Source organism: Anolis carolinensis, chromosome 6 (genome assembly GCF_035594765.1).
Source record: "Anolis carolinensis isolate JA03-04 chromosome 6, rAnoCar3.1.pri, whole genome shotgun sequence".
In the NCBI taxonomy this organism is placed as follows: Eukaryota; Metazoa; Chordata; class Lepidosauria; order Squamata; family Dactyloidae; genus Anolis; species Anolis carolinensis.
The window spans coordinates 120,216,050-120,238,045 of NC_085846.1; the positions used below are offsets into that span (position 1 = coordinate 120,216,050).

At 59.6% G+C, this 21,996-nt stretch overlaps 2 protein-coding genes across 2 annotated transcripts in view; one reads left to right on the forward strand and one right to left on the reverse strand.

Annotated features, from left to right (window-relative positions):
- The window catches only part of agap3 (ArfGAP with GTPase domain, ankyrin repeat and PH domain 3), a 64,934-nt gene extending 49,794 nt beyond the window's left edge, over positions 1 to 15,140 (forward strand). Inside the window, exons 12-18 of the mRNA XM_062957342.1 lie at positions 5,781 to 5,978; positions 9,542 to 9,712; positions 12,186 to 12,340; positions 12,794 to 12,884; positions 13,090 to 13,312; positions 13,981 to 14,236; positions 14,347 to 15,140. Of these exons, the coding sequence (XP_062813412.1) occupies positions 5,781 to 5,978; positions 9,542 to 9,712; positions 12,186 to 12,340; positions 12,794 to 12,884; positions 13,090 to 13,312; positions 13,981 to 14,236; positions 14,347 to 14,577 (1,325 nt within the window). The 3' untranslated portion in view covers positions 14,578 to 15,140. The remainder of the gene's footprint in view (positions 1 to 5,780; positions 5,979 to 9,541; positions 9,713 to 12,185; positions 12,341 to 12,793; positions 12,885 to 13,089; positions 13,313 to 13,980; positions 14,237 to 14,346) is intronic.
- A 2,007-nt stretch (positions 15,141 to 17,147) lies between these two features.
- On the reverse strand, positions 17,148 to 21,361 carry gbx1 (gastrulation brain homeobox 1). Its single transcript, XM_062957344.1, has 2 exons — positions 20,654 to 21,361; positions 17,148 to 18,005 (listed from the first exon to the last, which is right to left on the reverse strand). The coding sequence occupies exons 1-2, from the start codon at positions 21,171 to 21,173 to the stop codon at positions 17,287 to 17,289; spliced, it is 1,239 nt and encodes a 412-aa protein (XP_062813414.1). The 5' UTR covers positions 21,174 to 21,361; the 3' UTR covers positions 17,148 to 17,286.
- Between the last annotated feature and the right edge of the window lie 635 nt (positions 21,362 to 21,996).

Consider the following 21,996-nt stretch of genomic DNA (forward strand, 5'->3'; position numbering starts at 1 on the left):
AGATGGAATGATGGAGGGACGGGAGGAGATGAGCGGAGTGCGGCTCTATTAACGGTTTTCAGTGTCTAATTAAATGCAAATAACTAGCATTAAAGCCCCATTACGGCTGAGCATCCAAGCCCTCCAAAGTTGGGAAGTTTGCAAAGTGGGGAGGGGGCCGCTCTTGTCTCCTCGCCTGCAGGTGGGAGGGGGAGGGGAGGGAGGGGAGGGGAGGCAGAGCGCTGGAAGGCGAGCGGGGAGGGGGCTCCACAGCCAGGCCAGCAGACCCCCTTCCCGTCCTGCTCTCCCACACTTTGGGGGGGGGGGGTTGCCTGGAGGAAAGGGGGACTGTTAGTGGATCCCTCCCTCCTCCCCCCTCCCTCCCTCCCTCCCTCCCTCCCTCTTGGTCCAGGGGTTTCTTATGGCCAAAATGCGGCCATCCTGTTCCGTGGGAGATGCAGGTCCTGTGTGCTTTGGCCCTGCTGCCCCCCACAAACACACACATAGAGGGACCCCCTCCCTCCCTCCCTCCCTCTCCATGTCCAAAGGGGTCTCTGGAGGAACCCCCCTCTTTCCTCACCCTGATTTTGCCTGCTTGACCCTCTCCCCATGGCCCAAGTCTGCCTTTCTCAGTGGCTACTGGCCCCTTGCAGCCTCTGGCCACCCTCTGGCCATCCCTCCCCCCACCCCAGGCTCTTTTTGGGTCTCTTCCTGCTCCGGATGCTCCTGTTTTGGGGAAGGGGGTTCAGGAGGAGGCTTGGGTGGCACAGGCAGGGAGGGTGGCCTTGGCCGAAGGACCCTCCCCTACTCTCCCCCCCCCTCACCCCAGCCATTCCCGCTTGTGCCCCCCCCCCGCCCGTGCCCCCCTCCCCTCTGCCCCCCCTCTGCCCCCTCGGCTGCTCTGCTCTGCTCGGCGGGGGCAGGGGGAGCGCGATTGGCTCTCCGAACCCGGCTGCTTTGCCTGCTGTGATCATGTCACGTTGGGCTCCGCCGATGTTAACATCTCATTATCTTTGTTACTGTAATTACATTATCCGCTGCTTTATGCAGAATTATTCTCCAAGGACTAATTGATGGATCCATGTTTAATTCATTAATCATTAGCATCAAATTCGACAATTACAGTGCACACTGATTGTGGAATTTCAAATGTAATGAGGGAAGAATTAACAAAGAAAAGGGAACCCTGTTTCGCCCACGCTCGGCTCTGCCGCCTTCGCTGCGGGGGCCACGGCATTGCGGCAGGGCTGGGGGGGGGCAGGGGGCAGGGCCGGGCGGACCCTTGGCCTTTGGCGGGAGGGGGTGTGGGGGAGCTGGACGGAGCCCCCTCCTTCCTTCGCTGGGACAGGCAGCAGAGGCCCCTCACCCTCCTGGCTGGACACAGAGACCCTCCAGGCCTGTTAGAAGCCGCCTTGGAGCAGAATCTGTTTGCCTTTGCATCGCAGTGAGACATGGGGTGTAGGTGTGCCTGGGGAGCACAAAGCACGACACCCCACTGCCCTTGGCTGCCCCCTTCTTTGCAGAGTTGCACCCATTGCAAGGCTTCCTCTCCGCCCCATTCCCCTCGCCCCCCATTGCCGGCTTCAGCATCTGCAGAGATCCCTCTGGCGCACAGGTGCTGCTCCAGGGACTGCCCCACACACCTCCCATCTCGCCCCCCGCCCCCACTTGCCAGGTGCTTCCCTCTGTGCCACCCCCCATGCCACCCCCATTGACGCCCCTCAGAACAGACCTGAGCCTGCAGCCCCCTCTGGCTCTAGCTCTGGTTCTGGCCTATAGAATCCTAGAATTGGAAGAGACCTGGTGGGCCCTCCAGTCCAACCCCATTAGGCCAAGAAGCAGGAAAGTCTCATTCAGAGCAGCCCAGACAGATGGCCACCCAGCCTCTGCTTAAAAGCCTCCAAAGAAGGAGCCTCCACCACACTCCACACAAGGCAGAGAGAGAGTTCCACTGCTGAGCAGCCTTTCTCACAGTGAGGAAGTTCTTCCTCACGTTCAGGTGGAATCTCCTTCCTTTCATAGAATCATAGAATAGTAGAGTTGGAAGAGACCACATGGGCCATCCAGTCCAACCCCATTCTGCCAAGAAGCAGGAAATCGCATTCAAAGCACCCCCGACTGTAGTTTGAAGCCCTTGTTCCATTGCGTCCTAGTCTCCAGGGCAGCAGAAAGGAAGCCCCCTCCCTCCTCCCTGGAGCTTCCTTCCCTGCACACCTTGACCCATGGCCCACATCCTGTCTCCTCTCAGCCTTCTCTTCTGCAGGCTAAACAGGCTCAGCTCTTTAAGCCGCTCCTCATAGGGATTCTTGTTCTCCAGACCCTTGATCCTTTGAGTCTCCCTCTTCCTCTGGACACACTCCAGCTTAGAGTCAATATCCCCTTCAATTGTGAGGCCCAGAATGGGACACAGTGTGATCCCAGGTGTGGTCTGACCAAGGCAGAATAGAAGAGGGGGGGAGCATGACTTCCCTGGATCCAGGCACTAGACTCCTATTGATGAGGCCAAAACCCCACTGGCTTTTTTAGTTGCTGGATAACATTCCTGGCTCATGTTCCCCTTCCTCCTCACGAAGACTCCAAGATCTTTTCCACACGTCCTGCTGTCAAGCCAAGCACTCCCCCCCCCCTCCAGTGTGCTCCTCTTCTGGTGCCCCTTTGCTGTGGGCATCCAGGACCTTCCTTGGACAGGCCAAAGGGTATGGGGGCCATCAGAGGGCAGGCTCCCCTGACCCTTTGGGGCCCTCCTGTCACTCTGCCCCCAAGGCACCCCCCATTGCGCCCTTCCCAAGCAATGCTGGCGCTGGAGGAGGGCGAATGTGGTCCCTATCTTCAAGAAGGGAAAAAAGAACGACCCAAACAATTACCGTCCGGTCAGCCTCACATCAATACCAGGCAAGATTCTGGAAAAGATCATTAAGGAAGTGGTCTGCAAACACTTAGAAACAAATGCGGTCATTGCTAATAGTCAACACGGATTTACCAAAAACAAGTCATGCCAGACTAATCTGATCTCTTTTTTCGATAGAGTTACGAGTTGGGTCGATACAGGGAATGCCGTGGATGTAGCATATCTAGATTTCAGTAAGGCCTTCGACAAAGTCCCCCACGACCTTCTGGCAAGGAAACTAGTAAAATGTGGGCTAGACAAAACTACGGTGAGGTGGATCTGTCATTGGCTAAGCGAACGAACCCAAAGGGCGATTCTCACCCATGCGTCGTCTTCATCATGGAAAGAAGTGACGAGTGGAGTGCCACAAGCAGGGCTCCGTCCTGGGCCCGGTTCTGTTCAACATCTTTATTAACGACTTAGACGAAGGGTTAGAAGGCACGATCATCAAGTTTGCAGATGACACCAAACTCGGAGGGATAGCTAACACTCCAGAAGACAGGAGCAGAATTCAAAACGATCTTGACAGACTAGAGAGATGGGCCGAAACTAACAAAATGAAGTTCAACAGGGACAAATGCAAGATACTTCACTTCGGCAGAAAAAATGGAAATCAAAGATACAGAATGGGGGACGATGCCTGGCTTGACAGCAGTGTGTGCGAAAAAGATCTTGGAGTCCTCGTGGACAACAAGTTAAACATGAGCCTACAATGTGATGCGGCAGCTAAAAAAGCCAATGGGATTCTGGCCTCATCAATAGGGGAATAGCGTCTAGATCCAGGGAAGTCCTGCTCCCCCTCTTTCTATTCTGCCTTGGTCAGACCACACCTGGAATCACACTGGGTCCAGTTCTGGGCACCGCAGTTGAAGGGAGATGTTGACAAGCTGGAAAGCGTCCAGAGGAGGGCGACTAAAATGATTAAGGGTCTGGAGAACAAGCCCTATGAGGAGCGGCTTAAAGAGCTGGGCATGTTTAGCCTGCAGAAGAGAAGGCTGAGAGGAGACATGATAGCCATCTACAAATACGTGAGGGGAAGTCATAGGGAGGAGGGAGCAAGCTTATTTTCTGCTGCCCTGCAGACTAGGACACGGAACAATGGCTTCAAACTACAGGAAAGGAGATTCCACCTGAACATCAGGAAGAACTTCCTCACTGTGAGAAGGGCTGTTCGGCAGTGGAACTCTCTCCCCCGGGCCGTGGTGGAGGCTCCTTCTTTGGAGGCTTTTAAGCAGAGGCTGGATGGCCATCTGTCGGGGGTGCTTTGAATGCGATTTCCTGCTTCTTGGCAGAATGGGGTTGGACTGGATGGCCCTTGAGGTCTCTTCCAACTCTACTATTCTATGATTCTATGATTCTATGATCCTCCTGGGCCCACTGACCACTGCCCCACTGGCCATGTCCGGCTTGGAGGGACCCTTGTGGAGCTCCCTTTGGCCTCTCGCCTGCCTGCCTTGCCGCTCTCCCATTGCTCCGCATCACACACAGACCACCTTCACATGAGAAAGGAGCTTGAGGTTGGAATGAGGAGGGGCCGTTAGGGAGCATCTAGCCCACCCTCCATCAAGCAGGAATGCCCTCCCCCAAAATGCCCCCATCCTCAAAGACTGGGCACCTTCTCCTCTGAGCCACTCTACCCCAAGGTGAAACAGGCCTCAATACCAAGGTGTCCCTCCTTGTATTTGGGGGGGGGGCTTCTCACTTGGGTCTCTTTGCCATCACTCAGGATTCTGGAGAAACAGCAGGAAACAAACCTGCCCCTCTTCTGTGCAATATCATCCCTTTGGGTGCCTCGAGGAGGAGGAAAGGGTGGTGTGGGGGGTCTGCCCAGTCTCTGGCCCCCTTCTCTCCCCAGAAGCCCCCCAGGGAATGGCCCCCATTGAGAGGGTGGGGCTGGGGGTGTCGCAGGAGAGCGTCAGGGCAACAGAGGGGCCCAGGGGAGGGGCTGCACTTGCAGCAGAAGGATGATCCAGAGGTGGGGGCCGCTTTGGGGAGGGGGCCGGAGAGGGCCTCTGGCGGCGGCTGCTCCTTCTCCCCCCTCACCGCCCCCCACCCCGGAAAAAGGCAGCAAGAGAGAGGGAGATGGATGTGGCGGCAGCCGGGAGGGAGCCGAGCAGCAGCTAATTACCCTTCCGAGTGTGTCTTGTAAATTAAGGGCTAATTAGAGGCAAAGTCAGTGTCACGGTTTTACACGTGTTTCGGAGGCACTTGGGGGCGGCGGGGGGGGGGGGGGCTGGAGCAAAGAGCAGCCGGTCCTGTCGCTCATCTTGAGGGGGCAGAGCGGGGGAGGGAGGGGCCTGGGGGCGGGTTTTCCTCCCCCTTCACACAGGCCTCCAGCGCAAGGGGACCAGAGGGTCTAGGTGCCACTGGGGGCTTCCAGACCCTCCCTCCCCTGGCACAGGGCTCTACTGGCTGTGCCTCCCCCCCCCTCCCTGAATGGTCAGCTGGACAGGGACGAAGCAAGGGCCAAACTCTGGAGGTCACCTCTCCTCCTGACCCATGGCAGCGCCGCTTCGGCCTGAGCCCCTCCCTGAACTACCCAGAAGTGCTGGACTGCAGCTCCCAGCAGCCTTGGCCTTGACCAGATGACAGCAGGAGACACTGGGAGGTGCAGCCCAGGATCCAGCCGTGGTCTCCAAAGCTAAGCCCTCACCCCCACGCCCCTCACCTCCAAATAGCTTCCACCCCACACCGACCAGATGAGACTTGACCTGGTCAGCATGGGTCTGAGGCCCCGGAGCTGAGAGATACCCCATTCCCATGCCTCCCACCCCCTCCATTGACTTTGGTGATCTGTATCTCATGTGGTGGTCTTGGACCCCTTTCCTGTTGTCGGGGATCTCTGGGGGGTTCAGAGTTCACCTTGTTCTGCCACAGCTCTGACCCCCTCCCTTCCCCTCCCCCCCCTTCACAGGTGCCCCCCACTTGGCCAGCAGCACCTCTCTGCTCTCGGAGCGCTCCGGCAGCGGCACCAACCTGGTCAGCTTCGGGGTGAAGCCAGAGTCCTCCGCCAGTGGCGGCAGCAGCGGGATGCACCAGCGCTCCTATTCGGTCTCCAGCGCCGACCAGTGGAGCGAGGCCGTCGTCATTCCCAGCACCGGGGGCAACCCAGGTGAGCGGCACCCCTCTTCTGCTGGGGGAGGGGCTGTAGGGGATCCCCTGGGCCCCCCTCCGCCTTCCCCACCCCAGGACCACCATTTGGTTCCATACAATTGGTGGGTGACTTAGGTTTGCCACCTACCCACCAATTGTGTTGTCGAAGGCTTTCATGGCCGGGATCACAGGGTTGTTGTATGTTTTCCGGGCTGTATGGCCATGTTCCAGAAGTATTCTCTCCTGACATTTCACCCACATCTATGGCAGGCATCCTCACAACCTCTGAGGATGCCTGCCATAGATGTGGGCAAAACGTCAGGAGAGAATGCTTCTGGAACATGGCCATACAGCCTGGAAAACTCACAACAACCCAACTTTTTCCATGTTTTTATGACAGAACCAATTAGGAAATGGCACTGATAACCCAGGAAGAGAAATCATGTTACATAATGTAATATATAGCCATGATCCTGCCTTTTATGGCATTCAGGAGAGAATATTTCTAGAACATGGCCATACAACCCAGAAAACATACAACTACCCACCAATTGTTAGGAGCATAGAATCCTAGAGTTGGAGGAGAGAGACCCTGGGGGACATCCAGCCCGGCCCCTTTCTCCCAGGCAGGAGGACTCAATCCAAGCACTCCTGGCAGATGGCCACCCAGAGAAGGAGGCTCCATTGGGTCCCCAGGCAAATCCATATTCCTCTGCTGTACATCTCTCACCCTCAGGGGTTCTGCCTCAATCTTAGGAAAGATCACCTTCAGGCGAGGGGTGGATGGGGGGGGGGGGAGTTTGAGGTCATGGTGGTGCTTGGAACATGGTGGAATGTTTGCTTGGAAGCCACCCTGGGACCCCCTTATTATTACTGCTCTTGGATGTGGGGCCAAGCTCAGGCCTGGAGGGGAGAAGGAAGGGTTCCTTTGGAGCGGATGCCGGTGGCTGGGGATGGCTGGCCATTTGCAGCCAGGGAGGGAGCAAAGTGCTTTGTCTTGGGGCGCAGGCCCTTTTCCCCAGAGGAGGGTTTCCCGCTGTCTGTCTGTCCGGCCGATTTTGCTCCCCATTGGGCCCCTGCTCCCCCCCCCTCCGCTCGCCCGTTCCCTCGCCCGCCCGCTGCCTGGGTGTTCCAGGACAGTTGAGTGAATTAAAATAATTCATACATTTCCCAACGCAGCCACTTTGCTGAATTGGAAAATAAATGCTTCTGTGCGGCATCCATCACTCGGTGCTTCCTGGCCCCGCCGCTGCCGCCGCCGCTGCCGCCACCGCACTAAAAAAGCAGTTAAATGCACATCAAGAGTGGAGGAGCCATTTCCATGGCTGCGCGGCCCCTTGTCGTTCTCATTAGCGCCGCAGCCGCCCCCCCTCGCTCCCAGGGGCTTTCGCAGTTTAAAGAGAGCCTCTTTATGATCATTACCGGAGTCCGACTGCGCCGCCGCCATTTGGAGCTGGGGAGCCTCCTCATTTGTAACTGTGAAAAACTATCAATTTCAGCGCGGCTGATGCAGCGCCTCCATCATCGGCTCCATCAGCTCCCTGCTGGAAGCGAATTAATCAGACTGTTACTGCTGATGGGGCAGAGCGAGCGAGCGAGCGAGAGAGCGAACGGGGAATGGGGAAAGGAAGGGACGGAAGGGAGGGGGGGACAAGAGAGAGAGAGACGCGGGGGGCAGCCGGAGCCAGCCAGCCAGAGGGCCTGGGCATCGGCCTTTGCCAGCTTGTGGGGTGGGGGGGGGTGAGGTGCCCCATGGCCCCCGGTCTCATTGGGGCAGAGGGAGCAAGGCACAACTTTCCGGAAATCAGAGGAAGAAGAAGGTGGGTGAATACAGGGGGAGGGGCTGTCTAGGTCAGGCCATGCCAACCCCTCCCCAAAGTACCCATCAAGGTGAGAAGAGACCCCTCCCCATCAAGACAGCCGGCTGCCCTCCCCCAGAACCTCCTTCCATGGGACCATGTTTGGGGAAAGGGGAAAATGTAAAATTGGAAGGGACCCCCAAGGGCACACAATTCAAGCCTTCCAGACAGATGCCCATCTGGACTTTGCTTAAAAAGCTCCAGAGAAGGACCGTGACTCCACTGGACTTTGAGGGAGAAGACCCCCATGAGGCGGGACTGTTCAACCAGGCCAATGGCTCGCACAGGCCTGGGAGCCCCCTCCCCAATCCTCAGGGCCCATCTTGGCTTCCTGCAGCTGGAGCTCCGTGGAGCAAACCTAGCTATGAGAAGAGCTGAGGTGGCCATCTGTGAAGAGTGCTTTGATTGTGTCAGTCGGCCAAGGACCTCCCTAACAGATCCCCGGTGCCTCCTTGGGGGCCTCCTTCCTCTCCGCCAAAGGAAGCCCACCCGCCCTTAGCAGTGACATTATTCAGGCGATCGCCCATTGTAAAGAATGCAAACACAGAGAGCGGCTGCCTTCCATCACGCTTGCCCAGGGGCTGCGACGGGTGTTCATGGTCAGAACGTTGTCTGCAAAGCGCATGGTGTTCCTTGCGAAAGGGACATATTGCAACTAGACGTTAGTTTCCCCCTTTTTCCTTTATGGAAAATACAAAGCACTTTTTCACCCCAGATTTCTGAAAAGTAGAAACCGTTTGGGAAATGTTGAAGAGCAGCCCCTTGCCAGTCCCTGTGCCACCTTGAGAGGGCGGGGCCTGGCTCTTCCAATGCCCAGGGCCAATGGGGCTGCCCCATGGCTCGTGAAGGGGGGGGCATTGGAAGAGCAGGCTGCCCCCCTCCTGCCCCAGGCCCTCCTTTCTTCCAGGGCTTTGGGTGCCACCCTTTGCCCCCCCTGCAAGAGTGCCCCCCCCCAGTTCCCTCTTCCCCTCAGAAGCCCTTTCTGCCCCCCCCTTGTGGGCTGGGGGGGTGATCCAGGTCCCAGCCATTCTCTGGCCTTGGCTTCTGAGGGGGTCTGGAGTGCCCCCTCCCCTAGCAAAGCCCCCCCCCAATCCAAGCCCTGCTCATCCTCCTTCTGGGTTTGGGCATGGCTTTCGGGGGGGGGGGGTTGTCTGAGTGCTGGGGGGGCCTTTTGCAGGGTGGGGGGGCTTCCGTAGCCTGTTGATTGGGAGCAGACGCACGCGGCTCCGCGGCTGGAATTGAATGTCAGCCTTCTGATTTTGTTGCTGGTCTCTAATGAAATTTGACATTTAATGGAGAGAACCATGGCGGAGCGCCTGTGTGAGTGCGTGCGTGCGTGCGCCTGTGTGCGATCGGAGCTTGATTAGTGCGCTCTAATTGACAGTAATTAGCCAGCTCCCTGATTGTTTCTAATTCTGCTATTAATTGTAAGGAACAGTATGATTGAGGATAAATTTGGCGCATGGCAGCCGGGGATACGGCTCTTCAGCGCCACGGCGGGCGGGCGGCGGGGGGGGGGAGGGGGGAGGGAGGGAGGGAGGGAGGGGGGCCTGTCCCAAAATGGAGGGGAGGGGGAGGGGGAGGGGAGGGGGAGGGGTCTGCTCCCCCCTCCGCACAGGAACATGAGGCCAGTCTGAGGGGGCCGGCTGCCTGGTTGATCTCTGGCCAGTCGACCGGTCAGCCAGGGCCATGACTGACCCCTCTCTTTCTCCCCCCCCCACAGCCAATGGCGGTGGCGGCGCAGCAGATTCCCTGAGCTCCAGCCCCAACGTCTCCAGCGCGGCCAGCCCCAAGCTGGAGCCCCCGCCCTCCCCCCACGCCAACCGGAAGAAGCACCGGCGGAAAAAGAGCACCGGCTCCACGCGGCCGGAGGGGGCCGGCACCGGGGCCGAAGGTAACTTTCCAGGGAGGGGGGGGGGGTCCTCTCTCTCTCTGCCACTTCCCTGAGGAACGGTGCAAAGTGGTGGCCCCGGGACCAGTGCTGGGTGCTGCCAGTGAACCTGATGTTCCCCCTCATGCAGCCAAGGGGGCCTGGTGGGGGGGGGGGTCTGTCCCACCTTAAAAGCCTAGAAGAGCTCCATCTCTGCCCAGTGAAGCCCCATGCCCCCCTCCCATGGTCCCACTGCATGCACATGCAAAAAGACCTCTGTGTGAATGGGTGGCCCTCTTCACATGCTCAAGAGGCCCCAGCAAGAGGAAGGGAGGTGGGCCTCCTTGCCCTGAGTGGGGGACAGGGGCTCTTCCTTCATTTCCTCTGCAATTGATGCGTCCTTTATCTCTTTGATCCAGGACCCCCCTTTCTTCCCCCCCAGGACCCTTCAGGGCCAGTGCACCCCGCCCCCCCCCATGGGGTGGGGGCCTCAGGTTGGCACCTCGGTTGAAAGGAGGGAGCGCGCGAGGGAGGGGGGAGGGGCCTGGGATGAATTGCCATCCGTTTATCTCGTTTAGGAGGTAATCAGAGGCAGGACGTGCTGCGCAATTGAATCTTCCTGGCTCTGAAGGATCATAAATCATGCGCAGAGCGTGGCTTCTTTACAGGCCGCATGGAAAAGAGGGAGAGCGGCTAAAGAGCATGTGGCGGCCAAGGCCTGTTGCGTGCCAACCCTGCGGGCGGGCCGCTCACCCGTCTAGCCTGGCCCGTCTTTGGTAGAGAGGGAGGGGCTGGGGCTACTGTGGGGGTGAGGGCAGGAAGCAGACCCCGGCAGGATGGGCCTGAGACCCCTTCCTTCCACCTGTGGGACCCCTCTGGAGCTCCTTCCACTGCCCCATGGACTGCACATTGAAGCCCCCAAGAGCGTTTTGGGCAACTGATGGTGCTGAACAGAGTCTGGTAAACTAGTGTCACTCCCCAGGTCTCTGGAGATGAAGCCACCTTTGGGGCAGCCCCTTCCCCACCTGGGTGTCCCATTGGACATGGTCCCCTCCCTGTCAGCCTCCCTCCTGCAAAGCGCCCCCCCCCCGTTCTTCCTGGCACCCCAAAAGGCTTCAAAAGCACTTCTCCAGCCTGGAAGCCTTTAGTGGTGCCAGGAGTCGTCCCCCCCACCATAACCCACTGCTGCAGGGCCCGTGGGCACAGAGTAGGGACCCCCCCCCCTTTTGCCGGTGGGTCTTCCGCTCCGGCTGTTGTTTGCCTGGAAGGAAGGCGGGGGCACTGGGGGCTCTCCCTGATGCGCTCATACAGGTTAGGAATATTGGGTTTAATGAGCTGCAAAATGAGGCGGCAGCGGCAGCGCGGTGACAGATACGAATGGCCCCCGCCTGGAGCGCCGCACACGGCTCGGAGGGAGGGGCTCTCCGGCATCGGGGGGGGGAAGAGGTGGCTTCTTCTCCATTGTGGGGGGGGGGGGCACAGGGTAAAGTGGGTGAGTGGACAAGAAGGAAGAGCCAAGACCCCCAGGTGGAGAGGGGTCTCCTGCTTTTAGGGGGAGGGCTGGGAACGGGGAGCCTTGGGGGGGGGGCTGCTCCTGCCAGTCACGGCAGTCTTGACGTGGCTGCTTCTGCTGGGGAGGGGGAGTGCGCTCTCCCTGCTCCTGGTGCCCTGGCTAATTTCCCCCTCATTTGGAGGCTTGTTGCGCCAGAGACGGGGTTGCGGGGTTAACTCCCATTAACAGCCGTGGCCGCTGGCGCGCAGTCCTCCGAAGCGAGCGCCGGCATCATCAAGAAGCCATCAGGCGGCTGCCAGCACTCGCTCGCTCGCTCTTCCAGCTGCCCACTCGGCCGCAGTGCCCACCACACACCAAACCTCCCCCCCCCCGACCCCTTCTCATTGCAGCCCCTCCCCCCAGTCCAGGTCCACGGAGGGGCCCTGAGCCACAGCCCTCTGAACATTTCTGCAACAGCCCCCCCATCTCTCCTCAAATTAGCCAAGTGCTCCTCTAATTTCTCAGTTGGTCAGTCACTGAGCTAATGAGTTGGGGGGGAGAGCGCTGCCTGCTGGGCCCAGAGGAATGCTCTGAAATCAAGGGGGGGGGAGGTAGAGGATGGAGTCCCGCTCTCAATGCAGCTCTTCTGTTTGTTAGTCCTACAGAAACGCACCATGCCCTCCCGGCCCCATGGCAGCACACGGGCCAGGTGGGGCCAGTCAGGAGGGGAAGGGGTTGGTGGGGGAGGGCGCTCAGAGGAGGGGGTGCTTTGGGCTCTTGGGGGGCGGGAGGGAGACCCTCATGGCCCTGGCTTCTCTTCCTTAGAAGACAGCCCGGATGGCCCCCTTCCTCCTCCTGGGGGGGACGGATGGACGGGAACGGGGACAGTGTGTCCAGACAAAGTGGGATGAACCATGAGAAACATGGCAAGGGGCGAGGGACAGTCAGCTAAGACCCTCTCTCTATGTATCTCTCTCTCTCCCCAATCCCCCTCCCCCCAAACAGAGCAAGACGAGTCCTTTGAGTTCGTCCTGGTGTCGCTGACCGGCCAGTCCTGGCTCTTTGAAGCCTCCACGGCGGACGAGCGGGAGCTCTGGGTCCAGGCCATCGAGAGCCAGATCCTGGCCAGCCTTCAGGGCTGTGAGAGCAGCAAGAACAAGGTGGGCCAGGGGCAGGGCGAGGGGGGGGGGGGGAGACCTGGGATGGGAGTCCGTCAAGGCTGTAGGCACCCCCTTGTTGTGTGTTTTCCGGGCTGTCTGGCCATATTCCAGAAGCATTCTCTCCTGACTTTTCGCCCACATCTATGGCAGGCATCCTCAGAGGTTGTAAGGTCTGTTGGAAACAAGGCAAGTTGGGATGTGGGATGTTCAGGGTGGGAGAAAGATCTTTGGTCTGCCTGAGGCAAATGTGAATGTTGCAATTGGCCACCTTGATTAGCATTGAATAGCCTTGCAGCTTCAAAGCCTGGCTGGCCTCTAGCAGGTTGGAAAGGGTGCCTCTGAGCATGCAAGAGTGCCTCTGAGCATTCCTCAGCCCTTTCAGCAGGGAGCAGGCCCATCAGGGGATCCCATAGTTTGGCAAGGGGGGCTAAACCAGGTGGGGCTCTCTTTCAGGCTCGACTGGGGGGCCGCGGGGACGCTCTCGCTCTGCAATCCATCCGCACGGTACGAGGGAACAGCTTCTGCGTAGACTGCGATGCCCCCAGTGAGTGCCCTTCCCCCCCCAGAATGAATGAAGGTGGCCGTGGGAGGGGCATAGCTTTTGTAAGAAAGGGGGGACAGGTAGCAGCAAAGGAGACGGCTGGTATTCCAGAAGGGATGCTGCCCCTCCCTGGGTTTCCGGGGGGGGGGAGTGCCCTTGGTCTCGCTTGTGTCACCTCCCTTCCACTGACCCCTCCCCTTCCCCGCAGACCCCGACTGGGCCAGCCTGAACCTGGGGGCCCTGATGTGCATCGAGTGCTCGGGCATCCACCGCCACCTGGGCACCCACCTCTCGCGCGTCCGTTCCCTGGACCTGGACGACTGGCCGATGGAGCTGGTCATGGTGATGACGGCCATCGGGAACACGCTGGCCAACTCCGTCTGGGAGGGGGCCACCGAGAACTACCCCCGCCCGGTGCCCGACAGCTCAAGGTACCTTCAGCTATGGGGGGCATTCTCTTGGGGGGCCTCCAGCCCTGAGCAGCCTGGCTGCCGGTCTTTGCTCCTGAGCCAATGGGGAAAGGAGGGGCTCAGGGCTGGCAGGGAGCCTCCCCCTCGCGGCCCAGGAGTGGAGAGGAAGGGGTTAACAAGCAAGGCTCTGGGAGGACCGGACCAAGGGGGCTGCCTCCCCTGCCTCCCCCCCCCCTGCCGCCTGTCACTCACTCATCAGCCTTGGACACCCAGACAAGAGGCCTTTTCTGCGCTCCCTTATCAGCGGATAAGAGCGGGTCAGGGGCCAGGAGGCGCTGCGCATGCTCCTCTGCCGGCGCATTGATGGCGCTGGGCCAGAGGCAGATGGACAGAATGGGCGGCAGATAGCGGGGTGCCGGCAGCATCGATCGGGGCCCCTTGGCACCAGCGCCTTTGTGCCGGAGGAGAGATGGCAGCCGCGATACCAGCACCGCTGCCGCCGGTCTCCTCTCCTTCGTGTCCTCCTGTTCTTCTCCCACTACACCCCACACGCGCGCACACTGCCGTGGGCTCAGAGGATGGCCTTTCCTGGGGGCTGGGGAGGGGGCACAGGGGGATGAAGGGCCAGCAGCTTCCCTCCCCCCCCCCAAGGATTCCCCAGAGCCCTGCATGACGCATCGCTGTTGCAGGGAGGAGAAGGAGCGCTGGATCCGGGCCAAGTATGAGCAGAAGCTCTTCCTGGCCCTGCTGCCGCTCTCGGACGTCCCGCTGGGCCAGACGCTGCTCCGGGCCGTGGTGGAGGACGACCTGCGGGCCGTGGTCACGCTCCTGGCTCACGGCTCCAAGGAAGAGGTCAACGAGACCTATGGGGATGGGGATGGACGGACGGCCCTACACCTCTCCTGCGCCATGGCCAACGTGGTCTTCACGCAGCTCCTCATCTGGGTAAAGGAATCCCCCCCCCCAAATAACATGACCCAAAGAAAGTTGGCCCCTGGTCCCTCTACCCCTTGGCTTCCGCTGACCGGCCTCCTTCCTTCTCTCTCTGCCCACAGTACGGAGTGGACGTCAAGAGTCGGGACGCCCGTGGCCAGACGCCCCTCGCTTACGCCCGTCGCGCCGGCAGCCAGGAATGTGTGGACATCTTGCTGCAGCATGGATGCCCCAGCGATGCGGCCGGAGGAGGGGGGCCCCCCGGTGCCCTGACGCCCAGCCTGCCCCAGCGCAATGCCAACAACAACGCCACCCCCTCCACCTCCGGCCCCCTCTGCCCCGAGGGACCTTGACCGCCCGCCTGCCCTCCCTCCTCCTCTCCCTCCGAGGGTCCCCACTGACCCACGGCCAAAGCTGGCAAGAAGCAGAGGCAGACCCCCCCCCTCGTGCCAACATGGCTCCTGAGGACTTGGGGGTGGCTGGGGATCCCTTTCACACCCCATGTGGGGCCAGGCATTCATCCTCTGAGTGGGAAAGCCCTGGAATAAAGGGAAGTGGGGCGCATTGGCCCCAGCAGAAAGGGAAGCCCCTTCCCCACCTGTGGCTCACTGTCTGTAGCAGAAGCCCCCCTTCCCCTCCACTCCCCCGGGGCTCCGGCAGCCCTTCTGGGCCAGTCTGGGGGCTCACTGGCTGACCCCTCCCCACAGACCCCTCTTAGGTGCTGCTTCTCCCCGCAGGCCCCTCCCTCCCCGCAGTTCCCTGTGTATAAAATGTACATTGGAAATATTTATATGATAGTATGTAAATACGGTTCCTTGGCCATCTGTGTGTCCGAGCGAGCGAGCGAGTGTGCCCCCTTGACCTTTGACCTGCAGCCTCAGAAGAGAAGCTGCTCAATAAAGACTCTGTCACTTGGCCGGCTGGTGTGATGCACGTTGCCTCCGTCTATTGGGGGGGGGGGTCAGAGTGGCCAGGAAGGGGCCGCCCACTCATCCCCCTGCCGATGGGCGGCTCCAGTGGCTCCATGAGACTGATGCGGCTACCTCTCCTCCCCCAGTTTTGGAAAGCCCCCCCCCCCCCCCTTTATCATGTCCCCTGTGGAGGGATGTTGCCACCCTCTTCTCATTCCAAGGCTGGGCTGGAAAGTGCAGACACCTCCAGCTCTCATTGGGCTGCACTGCAACCCATCAGTTCTTCTGACCAGCCGTTGGTGAGGAGTGTTGGGAGCTGTAGTCCAGCCACTTGAGCGCTGCTGGTTCCTTATAAGGCCACACCTTCCTGGATTGGACCCTGAGCGCAGACACACACACATACTGCTGCTGCTGCAAATGGAGGTGCATCCTGCTCACTCTCTGGGACAAGACCACTATTGCAACCTATTATATCATGTTATTGTATTTTATACAATACACACACACACACACACACATATATATGATAATAGTACAATAGTACAATATTATGTATTGTATATTATATACAATATCATGATATACTATATTATGTAATATATATTACAATATTATATTATTACAATATCGTATATCATAATCTATTATACGTGCATAAAGTTGTGGGTGAACCCTTTGGGCAGCTGGTCCATCACCAAGTCCTAGTGTTCCTCCCCCGCCTTCCCTGGGGCAGCCCCTCCCTCTTCACTCCATGAGGCTGAACAGGCCCAACTCCCACAACTCCTGTTTAGTTCTCTGTTCTCCTCACTATCCTCCTCTGAACGCCCTGCAACGTACAGTACAATCCAAGGAAGGGACCCCAAAGGTTATCCAATCCAACCTCTTCAGCCAGGCCTCTTGTTAAGGCAACTCTGCAGGATTCCTGGGCAGCAGAAGCAGCAGATCCCACAGACGGACAGCATTCAATAGGAGGAATCTCTCCTTGTCATTTGAACAGATCCCTCCATGTCTTGGGCTTGAATGGCAGAAAACAAGCTTGCAACACGTACACTGGATGACTCCCTTTCAGGCTGTTTTTAAAGCAAGACTCTCAGAATGGAACGCAGGGCCCAAGATGGTCTGGACCACGGCAGAATCTGGGTGGACCATGGCTTCCCTGGTTTTGGAAGCAGCGCTCCATTAATTCTGTTGGGGAATCTGAGCTGTAATTCCACCAAAATATAGCAGAGTTCTAAGAGTAAACTCTTTAACCAGCAGAAACTTATATGTGATGGACTGGGATAAACTTCTATTGTGCAGCCCAGGGATGAAACCCAACAAATTAACCCAGGCACAGATCGCACCGGCCTCCTTTGCTGCTGCACCACACTGCCGGCCCCTGTCGAGCTTCTCCTCAACCATCCCAAGATGTCATCCATGCACCCCCCCCCCCCCCCATCCTTCGCTTTCGGTTTCTTCAGCTCAGGGTTGAATAGGCGCCTGTTGGGTTCCATGTTCTTGATGAATGCTCAGGAGCTGAAGCCAGGAGTCCCTGCCTGACTCAGGCCCTTCTGGATCCTGCTGTTGGGGAATCAGCTGAGATGCTCAAAAATGATCCTCAGTTGGGGTGATTCCACCATAAAGATAGAAGAGTCCCAGAAGGAAACTTCATAACCAGCAAAAACTTCCCTCAAAGAAATTCCATTACTAAATCATCAAAGGGAAAGAGAGACATCAAAGCCCTTTGGGGAAACATGCATCGGAATGTGGAGAAAGGAATCCCCCCGCTTGGCCCTGTCTCTACCCTAGCTACTCATTGAGGACTGGAGACTTGACACAAGAGACTTGTGCGGTTCAGGGATGAAACCCAACACGCTCTCGTCTTCCTGCCCCCCCCCCCCATTCCCAGACCGTCGTTTACAGCGACAAAGGGACCCCCCGCGCGCTCCCCCCCCCCCCCGGATCCTCTGCAGGGGTCAAGAGGGATGCCAAGCCCGAGCCCCTCCCCACACACTGGGCGCCTGCCACCGGCATAGAAAACAAGTCCGTTTATTGACCATCGTCATCACTTTGCACGGGACAGAGACATCGAGAGGGCGGAGGGGGGGTCTGTCCAGGGGGCGGGGGTTTCACAGCGAGTCAATCAATCAATAAATAGGGGGCGGGTCTTGGTCAGGGCCGCGGGGGCGGGGCGGGGGCCTCGAGGGCCGGGCGGGGCGGGGGCGGCGGCGGGGCGTGGGCGGGGGGCTGCCCCCCCGCGCGGAGGGCGAAGCGGTTGACGTGGACGGGGATGGGCACCACGATCTTGGGGTTGCGGGCGGGCTCCCCGGAGCGGCCCGAGGCGTTGCCGGCCTTGATGCGCTTCCACTTGGCGCGCCGGTTCTGGAACCAGATCTTGACCTGGACCTCGCTGAGCTTGAGCGCGTGCGCGATCTGGGAGCGCTCCGTGAGCGAGAGGTACTTCTTGCAGTGGAACTCCTTCTCCAGCTCCAGCAGCTGCTCGCTCGTGAAGGCCGTGCGCCGCCGACGGCTCTTGGCCCCCGGACCGCCCCCCGACGACGAGGAGGACGAGGACGAAGACGACGACGAGGAGGAGGAGGAGGAAGAGGGCGCCGGGGGAGGGGGCGCCGGGGGCGGCGGGGGCAGCGAGGAGGGGCCGCGACGGGCCTTGGCCGCCCTGGGACCCGACGCCGGGGACGCCGAGGAGGAGGAGGAGGAGGAGGAGGAGCAGGCGGAGGAGGGCGAGGAGGAGCAGGGCGCCCCGCCCCCCAGGAAGCGCCCCTCCCCCTCCTCCCCCTCCTCCCCCTCCCCCTCCTCCTCCTCCTGGCGGGACCCCCCCTCCGAGGCCCCCTCGCCGCGCCGCTCCTCGTCCGAACTGCAGAGCCGCCCTTCTGCCGAGAGAAAGACAAGACGGGGGGGGGGGGGGGGGAGGGTTAGGAGGGCCCGCACTTAGCCACCCTCCCCCCTTCCAAGGCCCTCTGCACGCGCTCAGGAGTCATCCTCACTCACTCATGCCACCCAACTATACAAGGTAACGGCCCTGAGGCAGAACACATCGAATCCTAGAATCCTAGACCTGGAAGAGACCTCCTGGGCCATCCAGTCCGACCCCATTCAGGGAAATCACATTCAAAGCACCCCGACAGATGGGCACCCAGCCTCTGCTTGAAGCCTCCAGAGAAGGAGCCTCTCTCCACCACACTCCTTCCCAGGCAGAGAGTTCCACTGCTAAACAACTCTCACAGTCAGGAAGTTCTTCCTGTTGTTCAGGCGGATCTCCTTCCTTTCCTGTAGTTTGAAGCCACTGTTCTGCGTCCTAGTCTCCAGGGCAGCAGAAAGCAAGCCCCCTCCCTCCTCCCTAGGACATATGCCCCCCCTCACCTCTTAATCCCTGGCCCTCATCATGTCTCCTCTCTCTCAGCCGCTGAGACAGCTCTCACAGTGAGGACGCTCTTCCTCATATTCAGGCTATCATGTCTCGTCTCAGCCTTCTCTCCTGCAGGCTGGACATGCCCAGCTCTTTCAGCCACTCCTCATAGGGATTCTTGTTCCCCAGACCCTTGATCATTTGATTCGCCCTCCTCTGGACACCTTACAGCTTAGAGTCAACATCTCCCTTCAATTGCGGTGCCCAGAATAGGACACAGTATGATTCCAGGTGTGTTCTGTCCAAGGCAAAATTGAGGGGTAGCATGACTTCCTAGGCACCAGACTCCTATTGATGCAGGTCAAAATCCCACTGGCTTTTTTTTTTTTTGCCCCGGCGTGACATTCCTGTCTCCTGTTCCCCTTCCTCCCCACGAGGAACCCCAAGATCTTTTCCGCACGTCCTTCTGTCGAGCCATGCATCGTCCCCCATTCTGCTTCTTTGCATTTAATTTTTTTCTGCCTAAGGTACATGCATGACCTTTTGCAAAAAAAAAAAAAAAAAAGGAGGGCAGGGGGTGCTTTGAATGCGTTTTCCTGCTTCTCGACAGAATGGGGTTGGACTGGATGGCCCATGAGGTCTCTTCCAACTCTAGGATTCTGTGATATGAACCGGCCATAAATAATAATAATAATAATAATAATAATAATAATAATAATAATAATAATAACAACTTTATTTTTATATCCCGCTCCCATCTCCCCAGAGGGGACTCGGGGCGGCTCACATGGTTCAACATACAATAAAATACTGCATTTTTTTTTCGTGTCAGGAGCAACGGGAGTTGCTTCTGGAGTGAGAGAATTGGCCGTCTGCAAGGACGTTGCCCAGGGGACGTTGCCCGGATGTTTTGATGTTTTACCATCCTTGTGGGAGGCTTCTCTCATGTCCCCGCATGGAGCTGGAGCTGACAGAGGGAGCTCATCCGCGCTCTCCCTGGGTGGGATTCGAACCTGGCAGCCTTCAGGTCAGCAACCCAACCTTCAAGTCACAAGGCTTTTATCCCCTAGGCCACCGGAGGCTCCATATAAAATACTGCATAATTAAACCAATTTTAAACAGGTAAAGGTCAATTGCCCCGAGCTGGGAGGAGGTGGGCTCTGGTACTGGGAAAGGCGCTGCCGCCATTAAGGTTAGACCCTATAGACATGGGCAGAATGGGCAGTTCTAGTATTTTCAACCATAAAGACAGTTCAGGGGAAGAAGCCATCTCCGGAGGAAGAGGAGAGATGGCAGGGTCTCACACTCCCCTGAGTGCAGCGGCCTCCCTCACAATGACCAGTCACTGCCCAGTCACACTGGCCGAGTCAAGCCCGCAACAGGCTGGGAGTACAGCCCGCCCCATTCAATGGGCAGCCAAGAAGTGCAGGAGCTGAGGCAAGAATGGGCGCAAGTTCATCCTCTCCTCTTGCCCTGGACCCCGGCCAATGCAGACCCTGCAGACCCTTCCTCATTTAAGGAAGTACGTGGAGAGCATTGGCTGTCTTTTTGGGGATGCGGCGGCCGTGCAACACAGCTTGGTCTAGTAATCAGTTGTATCATCTCATTGGGACACACGAACAGTTAAGGTATGGGCCAACTTGGTGTTTTGGACTCCAACTCCCACCATTCCTCACAGCCTCAAGCTATCTTAAGTATTTGTACTCCCGGCTAACCATTAACTCGGAGCCGAGTTTGGGATCTTGTATAGTTTCTTCTTGTAGTTTTCCGCTGCAATGAAGTTCTGGTTAACAATCTATACCAAGCATGGGACAACTTCTGGGTGTTTTGGACTCCAACTCCCACCATTCCTCACAGCCTCAGGCCCTTTCCTTTTCCGCTTAAGCGGCCGAGGGGGAAAAGGAAAGGGCCTGAGGCTGTGAGGAATGGTGGGAGTTGGAGTCCTTCTTTCGGGGAAACTCCTTCTGCCCTTGTGAGGGAATTGGCCGTCTGCAAGGACGTTGCCCGGTTTCCCCATCCTGTGGGAGGCTTCTCTCCTGTCTCTGCATAGGGTGCTGACACAGGGAACTGACACAGAACGGAACCTCCAACCTTTCAGCCAGCAGTCCTGCCGGTACAAGGGTCCAGAGAAAGGGCGAAAGTGGGGGGTCGCGGAGGGGGGGGGGGACTCACCTGCGAGGGCGGCGGCGAAGGTCTCCCTCTGGAAGTGTCCCTCGTGGGCTCCGAGGCTCCCGCTGCGCCTCCTCCTCCTCTGGGGCCCTCCCGTGGGGGGCTCCGCGGGGGCGGGGCGGGCGGGGGCCGGGCCGGGCGGCGGGGGGCTGGGCATGAGCTCGTAGAAGCCCCCCGCGTCGGGCCCCTCGGCGGCCACGGAGGCGGAGGCGGCGAAGGCGGCGGCGGCGGCGAGGGCGACCATGGAGGGGGCGGCCTGGGCGCAGAAGGAGCCCTGGAGGCGCCCCGCGAAGGGGGAGGCGGCGGGGGCCAGGGGGGCCAGCGGGGGGGGCGGCGGGGGCGGGGGCGGCAGCAGGAGGGGCCGGTAGGGCACGAAGAGCGGGTACCCGGCGTAGAGCAGCGGGGGGGCGCCCGAGGGGGCGCAGCGCGGGGCGGGGGGCGGGCCGCCGATCAGGGCCTCGATGGAGAAGGCCGCCCCCCCGGGCGCGCCCCCGCCCACGCCCCCCACGCCGCTCCGCTGCATCTCTCCCCCCGGGAGCGCCCCACGCCTCCGCTGCCGCCGCCGCTGCCGCCTTGGGGGTCCGGGGGCCCCGCGGGGAGGGGGCGCGGAGGGGGCACGCGGGGGGCGCCGCGCATCGGGCTCCGCGCTGCCGCCTCTCTCCCTCCTTCCTTCCTTCCGACCCGGAGCCTCCGCGCCGTCTGCTCTCCGCCTGCCGGCTCCTCGGATGGAGTTCCACTCGCGAAGGCGGAGGGAGGGGCCTCCCGCCCTCTGGCTCCGCCCCTTCTGCCTCCTCCCCGCCCCTCCCCTCCCCTCCCCCTCCCGGGGCTCATCCATCTTCCGCACCTTCCGCTTGAGTTGCCCCACAGCCGCCCCTTCCCTTCGGCCCCACGGAGGCGCGGTTCCCACTGGAGGAAGCGCCTGGGAAGGGCCGCCACGCCCCGCGCCCATTATGCCCGTGATTGATGAGCCCGACGGCCAAGGGCGCCCCCCTCCCCCTCCCCCCCCCCAGGCGCACAAGGGGGAGCTTTTGTCCCTGGGGCCGGGGGAGGGGGGTCGGAGGGAGGGAGGGAGGGGCTCGCGGTGGGCCATCCAGTCCAACCCCATTCAGCCACGAAGCAGGAAGATCGCCTTCAAAGCACCCCCGACAGATGGACATCCAGCCTCTGCTTCAAAGCCTCCGAAGAAGGAGCCTCCACCGCAGTCCCCACAGTTCCACAGTGAGGAGGTTCTTCCTCCTGTTCAGGCCATCATGTCTCCTCTCACTCTTCTCCCCTGCAGGCTCAACATGCCCAGCAGCTCTTTCAGCCGCTCCTCATAGGGATGCTTGTTCTCCAGACCCTGGATC

What these genes read in the sequence shown, in the direction of transcription:
- gbx1 (XM_062957344.1), bottom strand. Translation starts at nt 21,173, where the DNA reads ATGCAGCGGAGCGGCGTGGGGGGCGTGGGCGGGGGCGCGCCCGGGGGG. An exon ending in CTTCGCCGCCGCCCTCGCAG is followed by an intron (nt 18,006 to 20,653) that starts GTGAGTCCCCCC and finishes TTCTCTCGGCAG; the next exon opens with AAGGGCGGCTCTGCAGTTCG.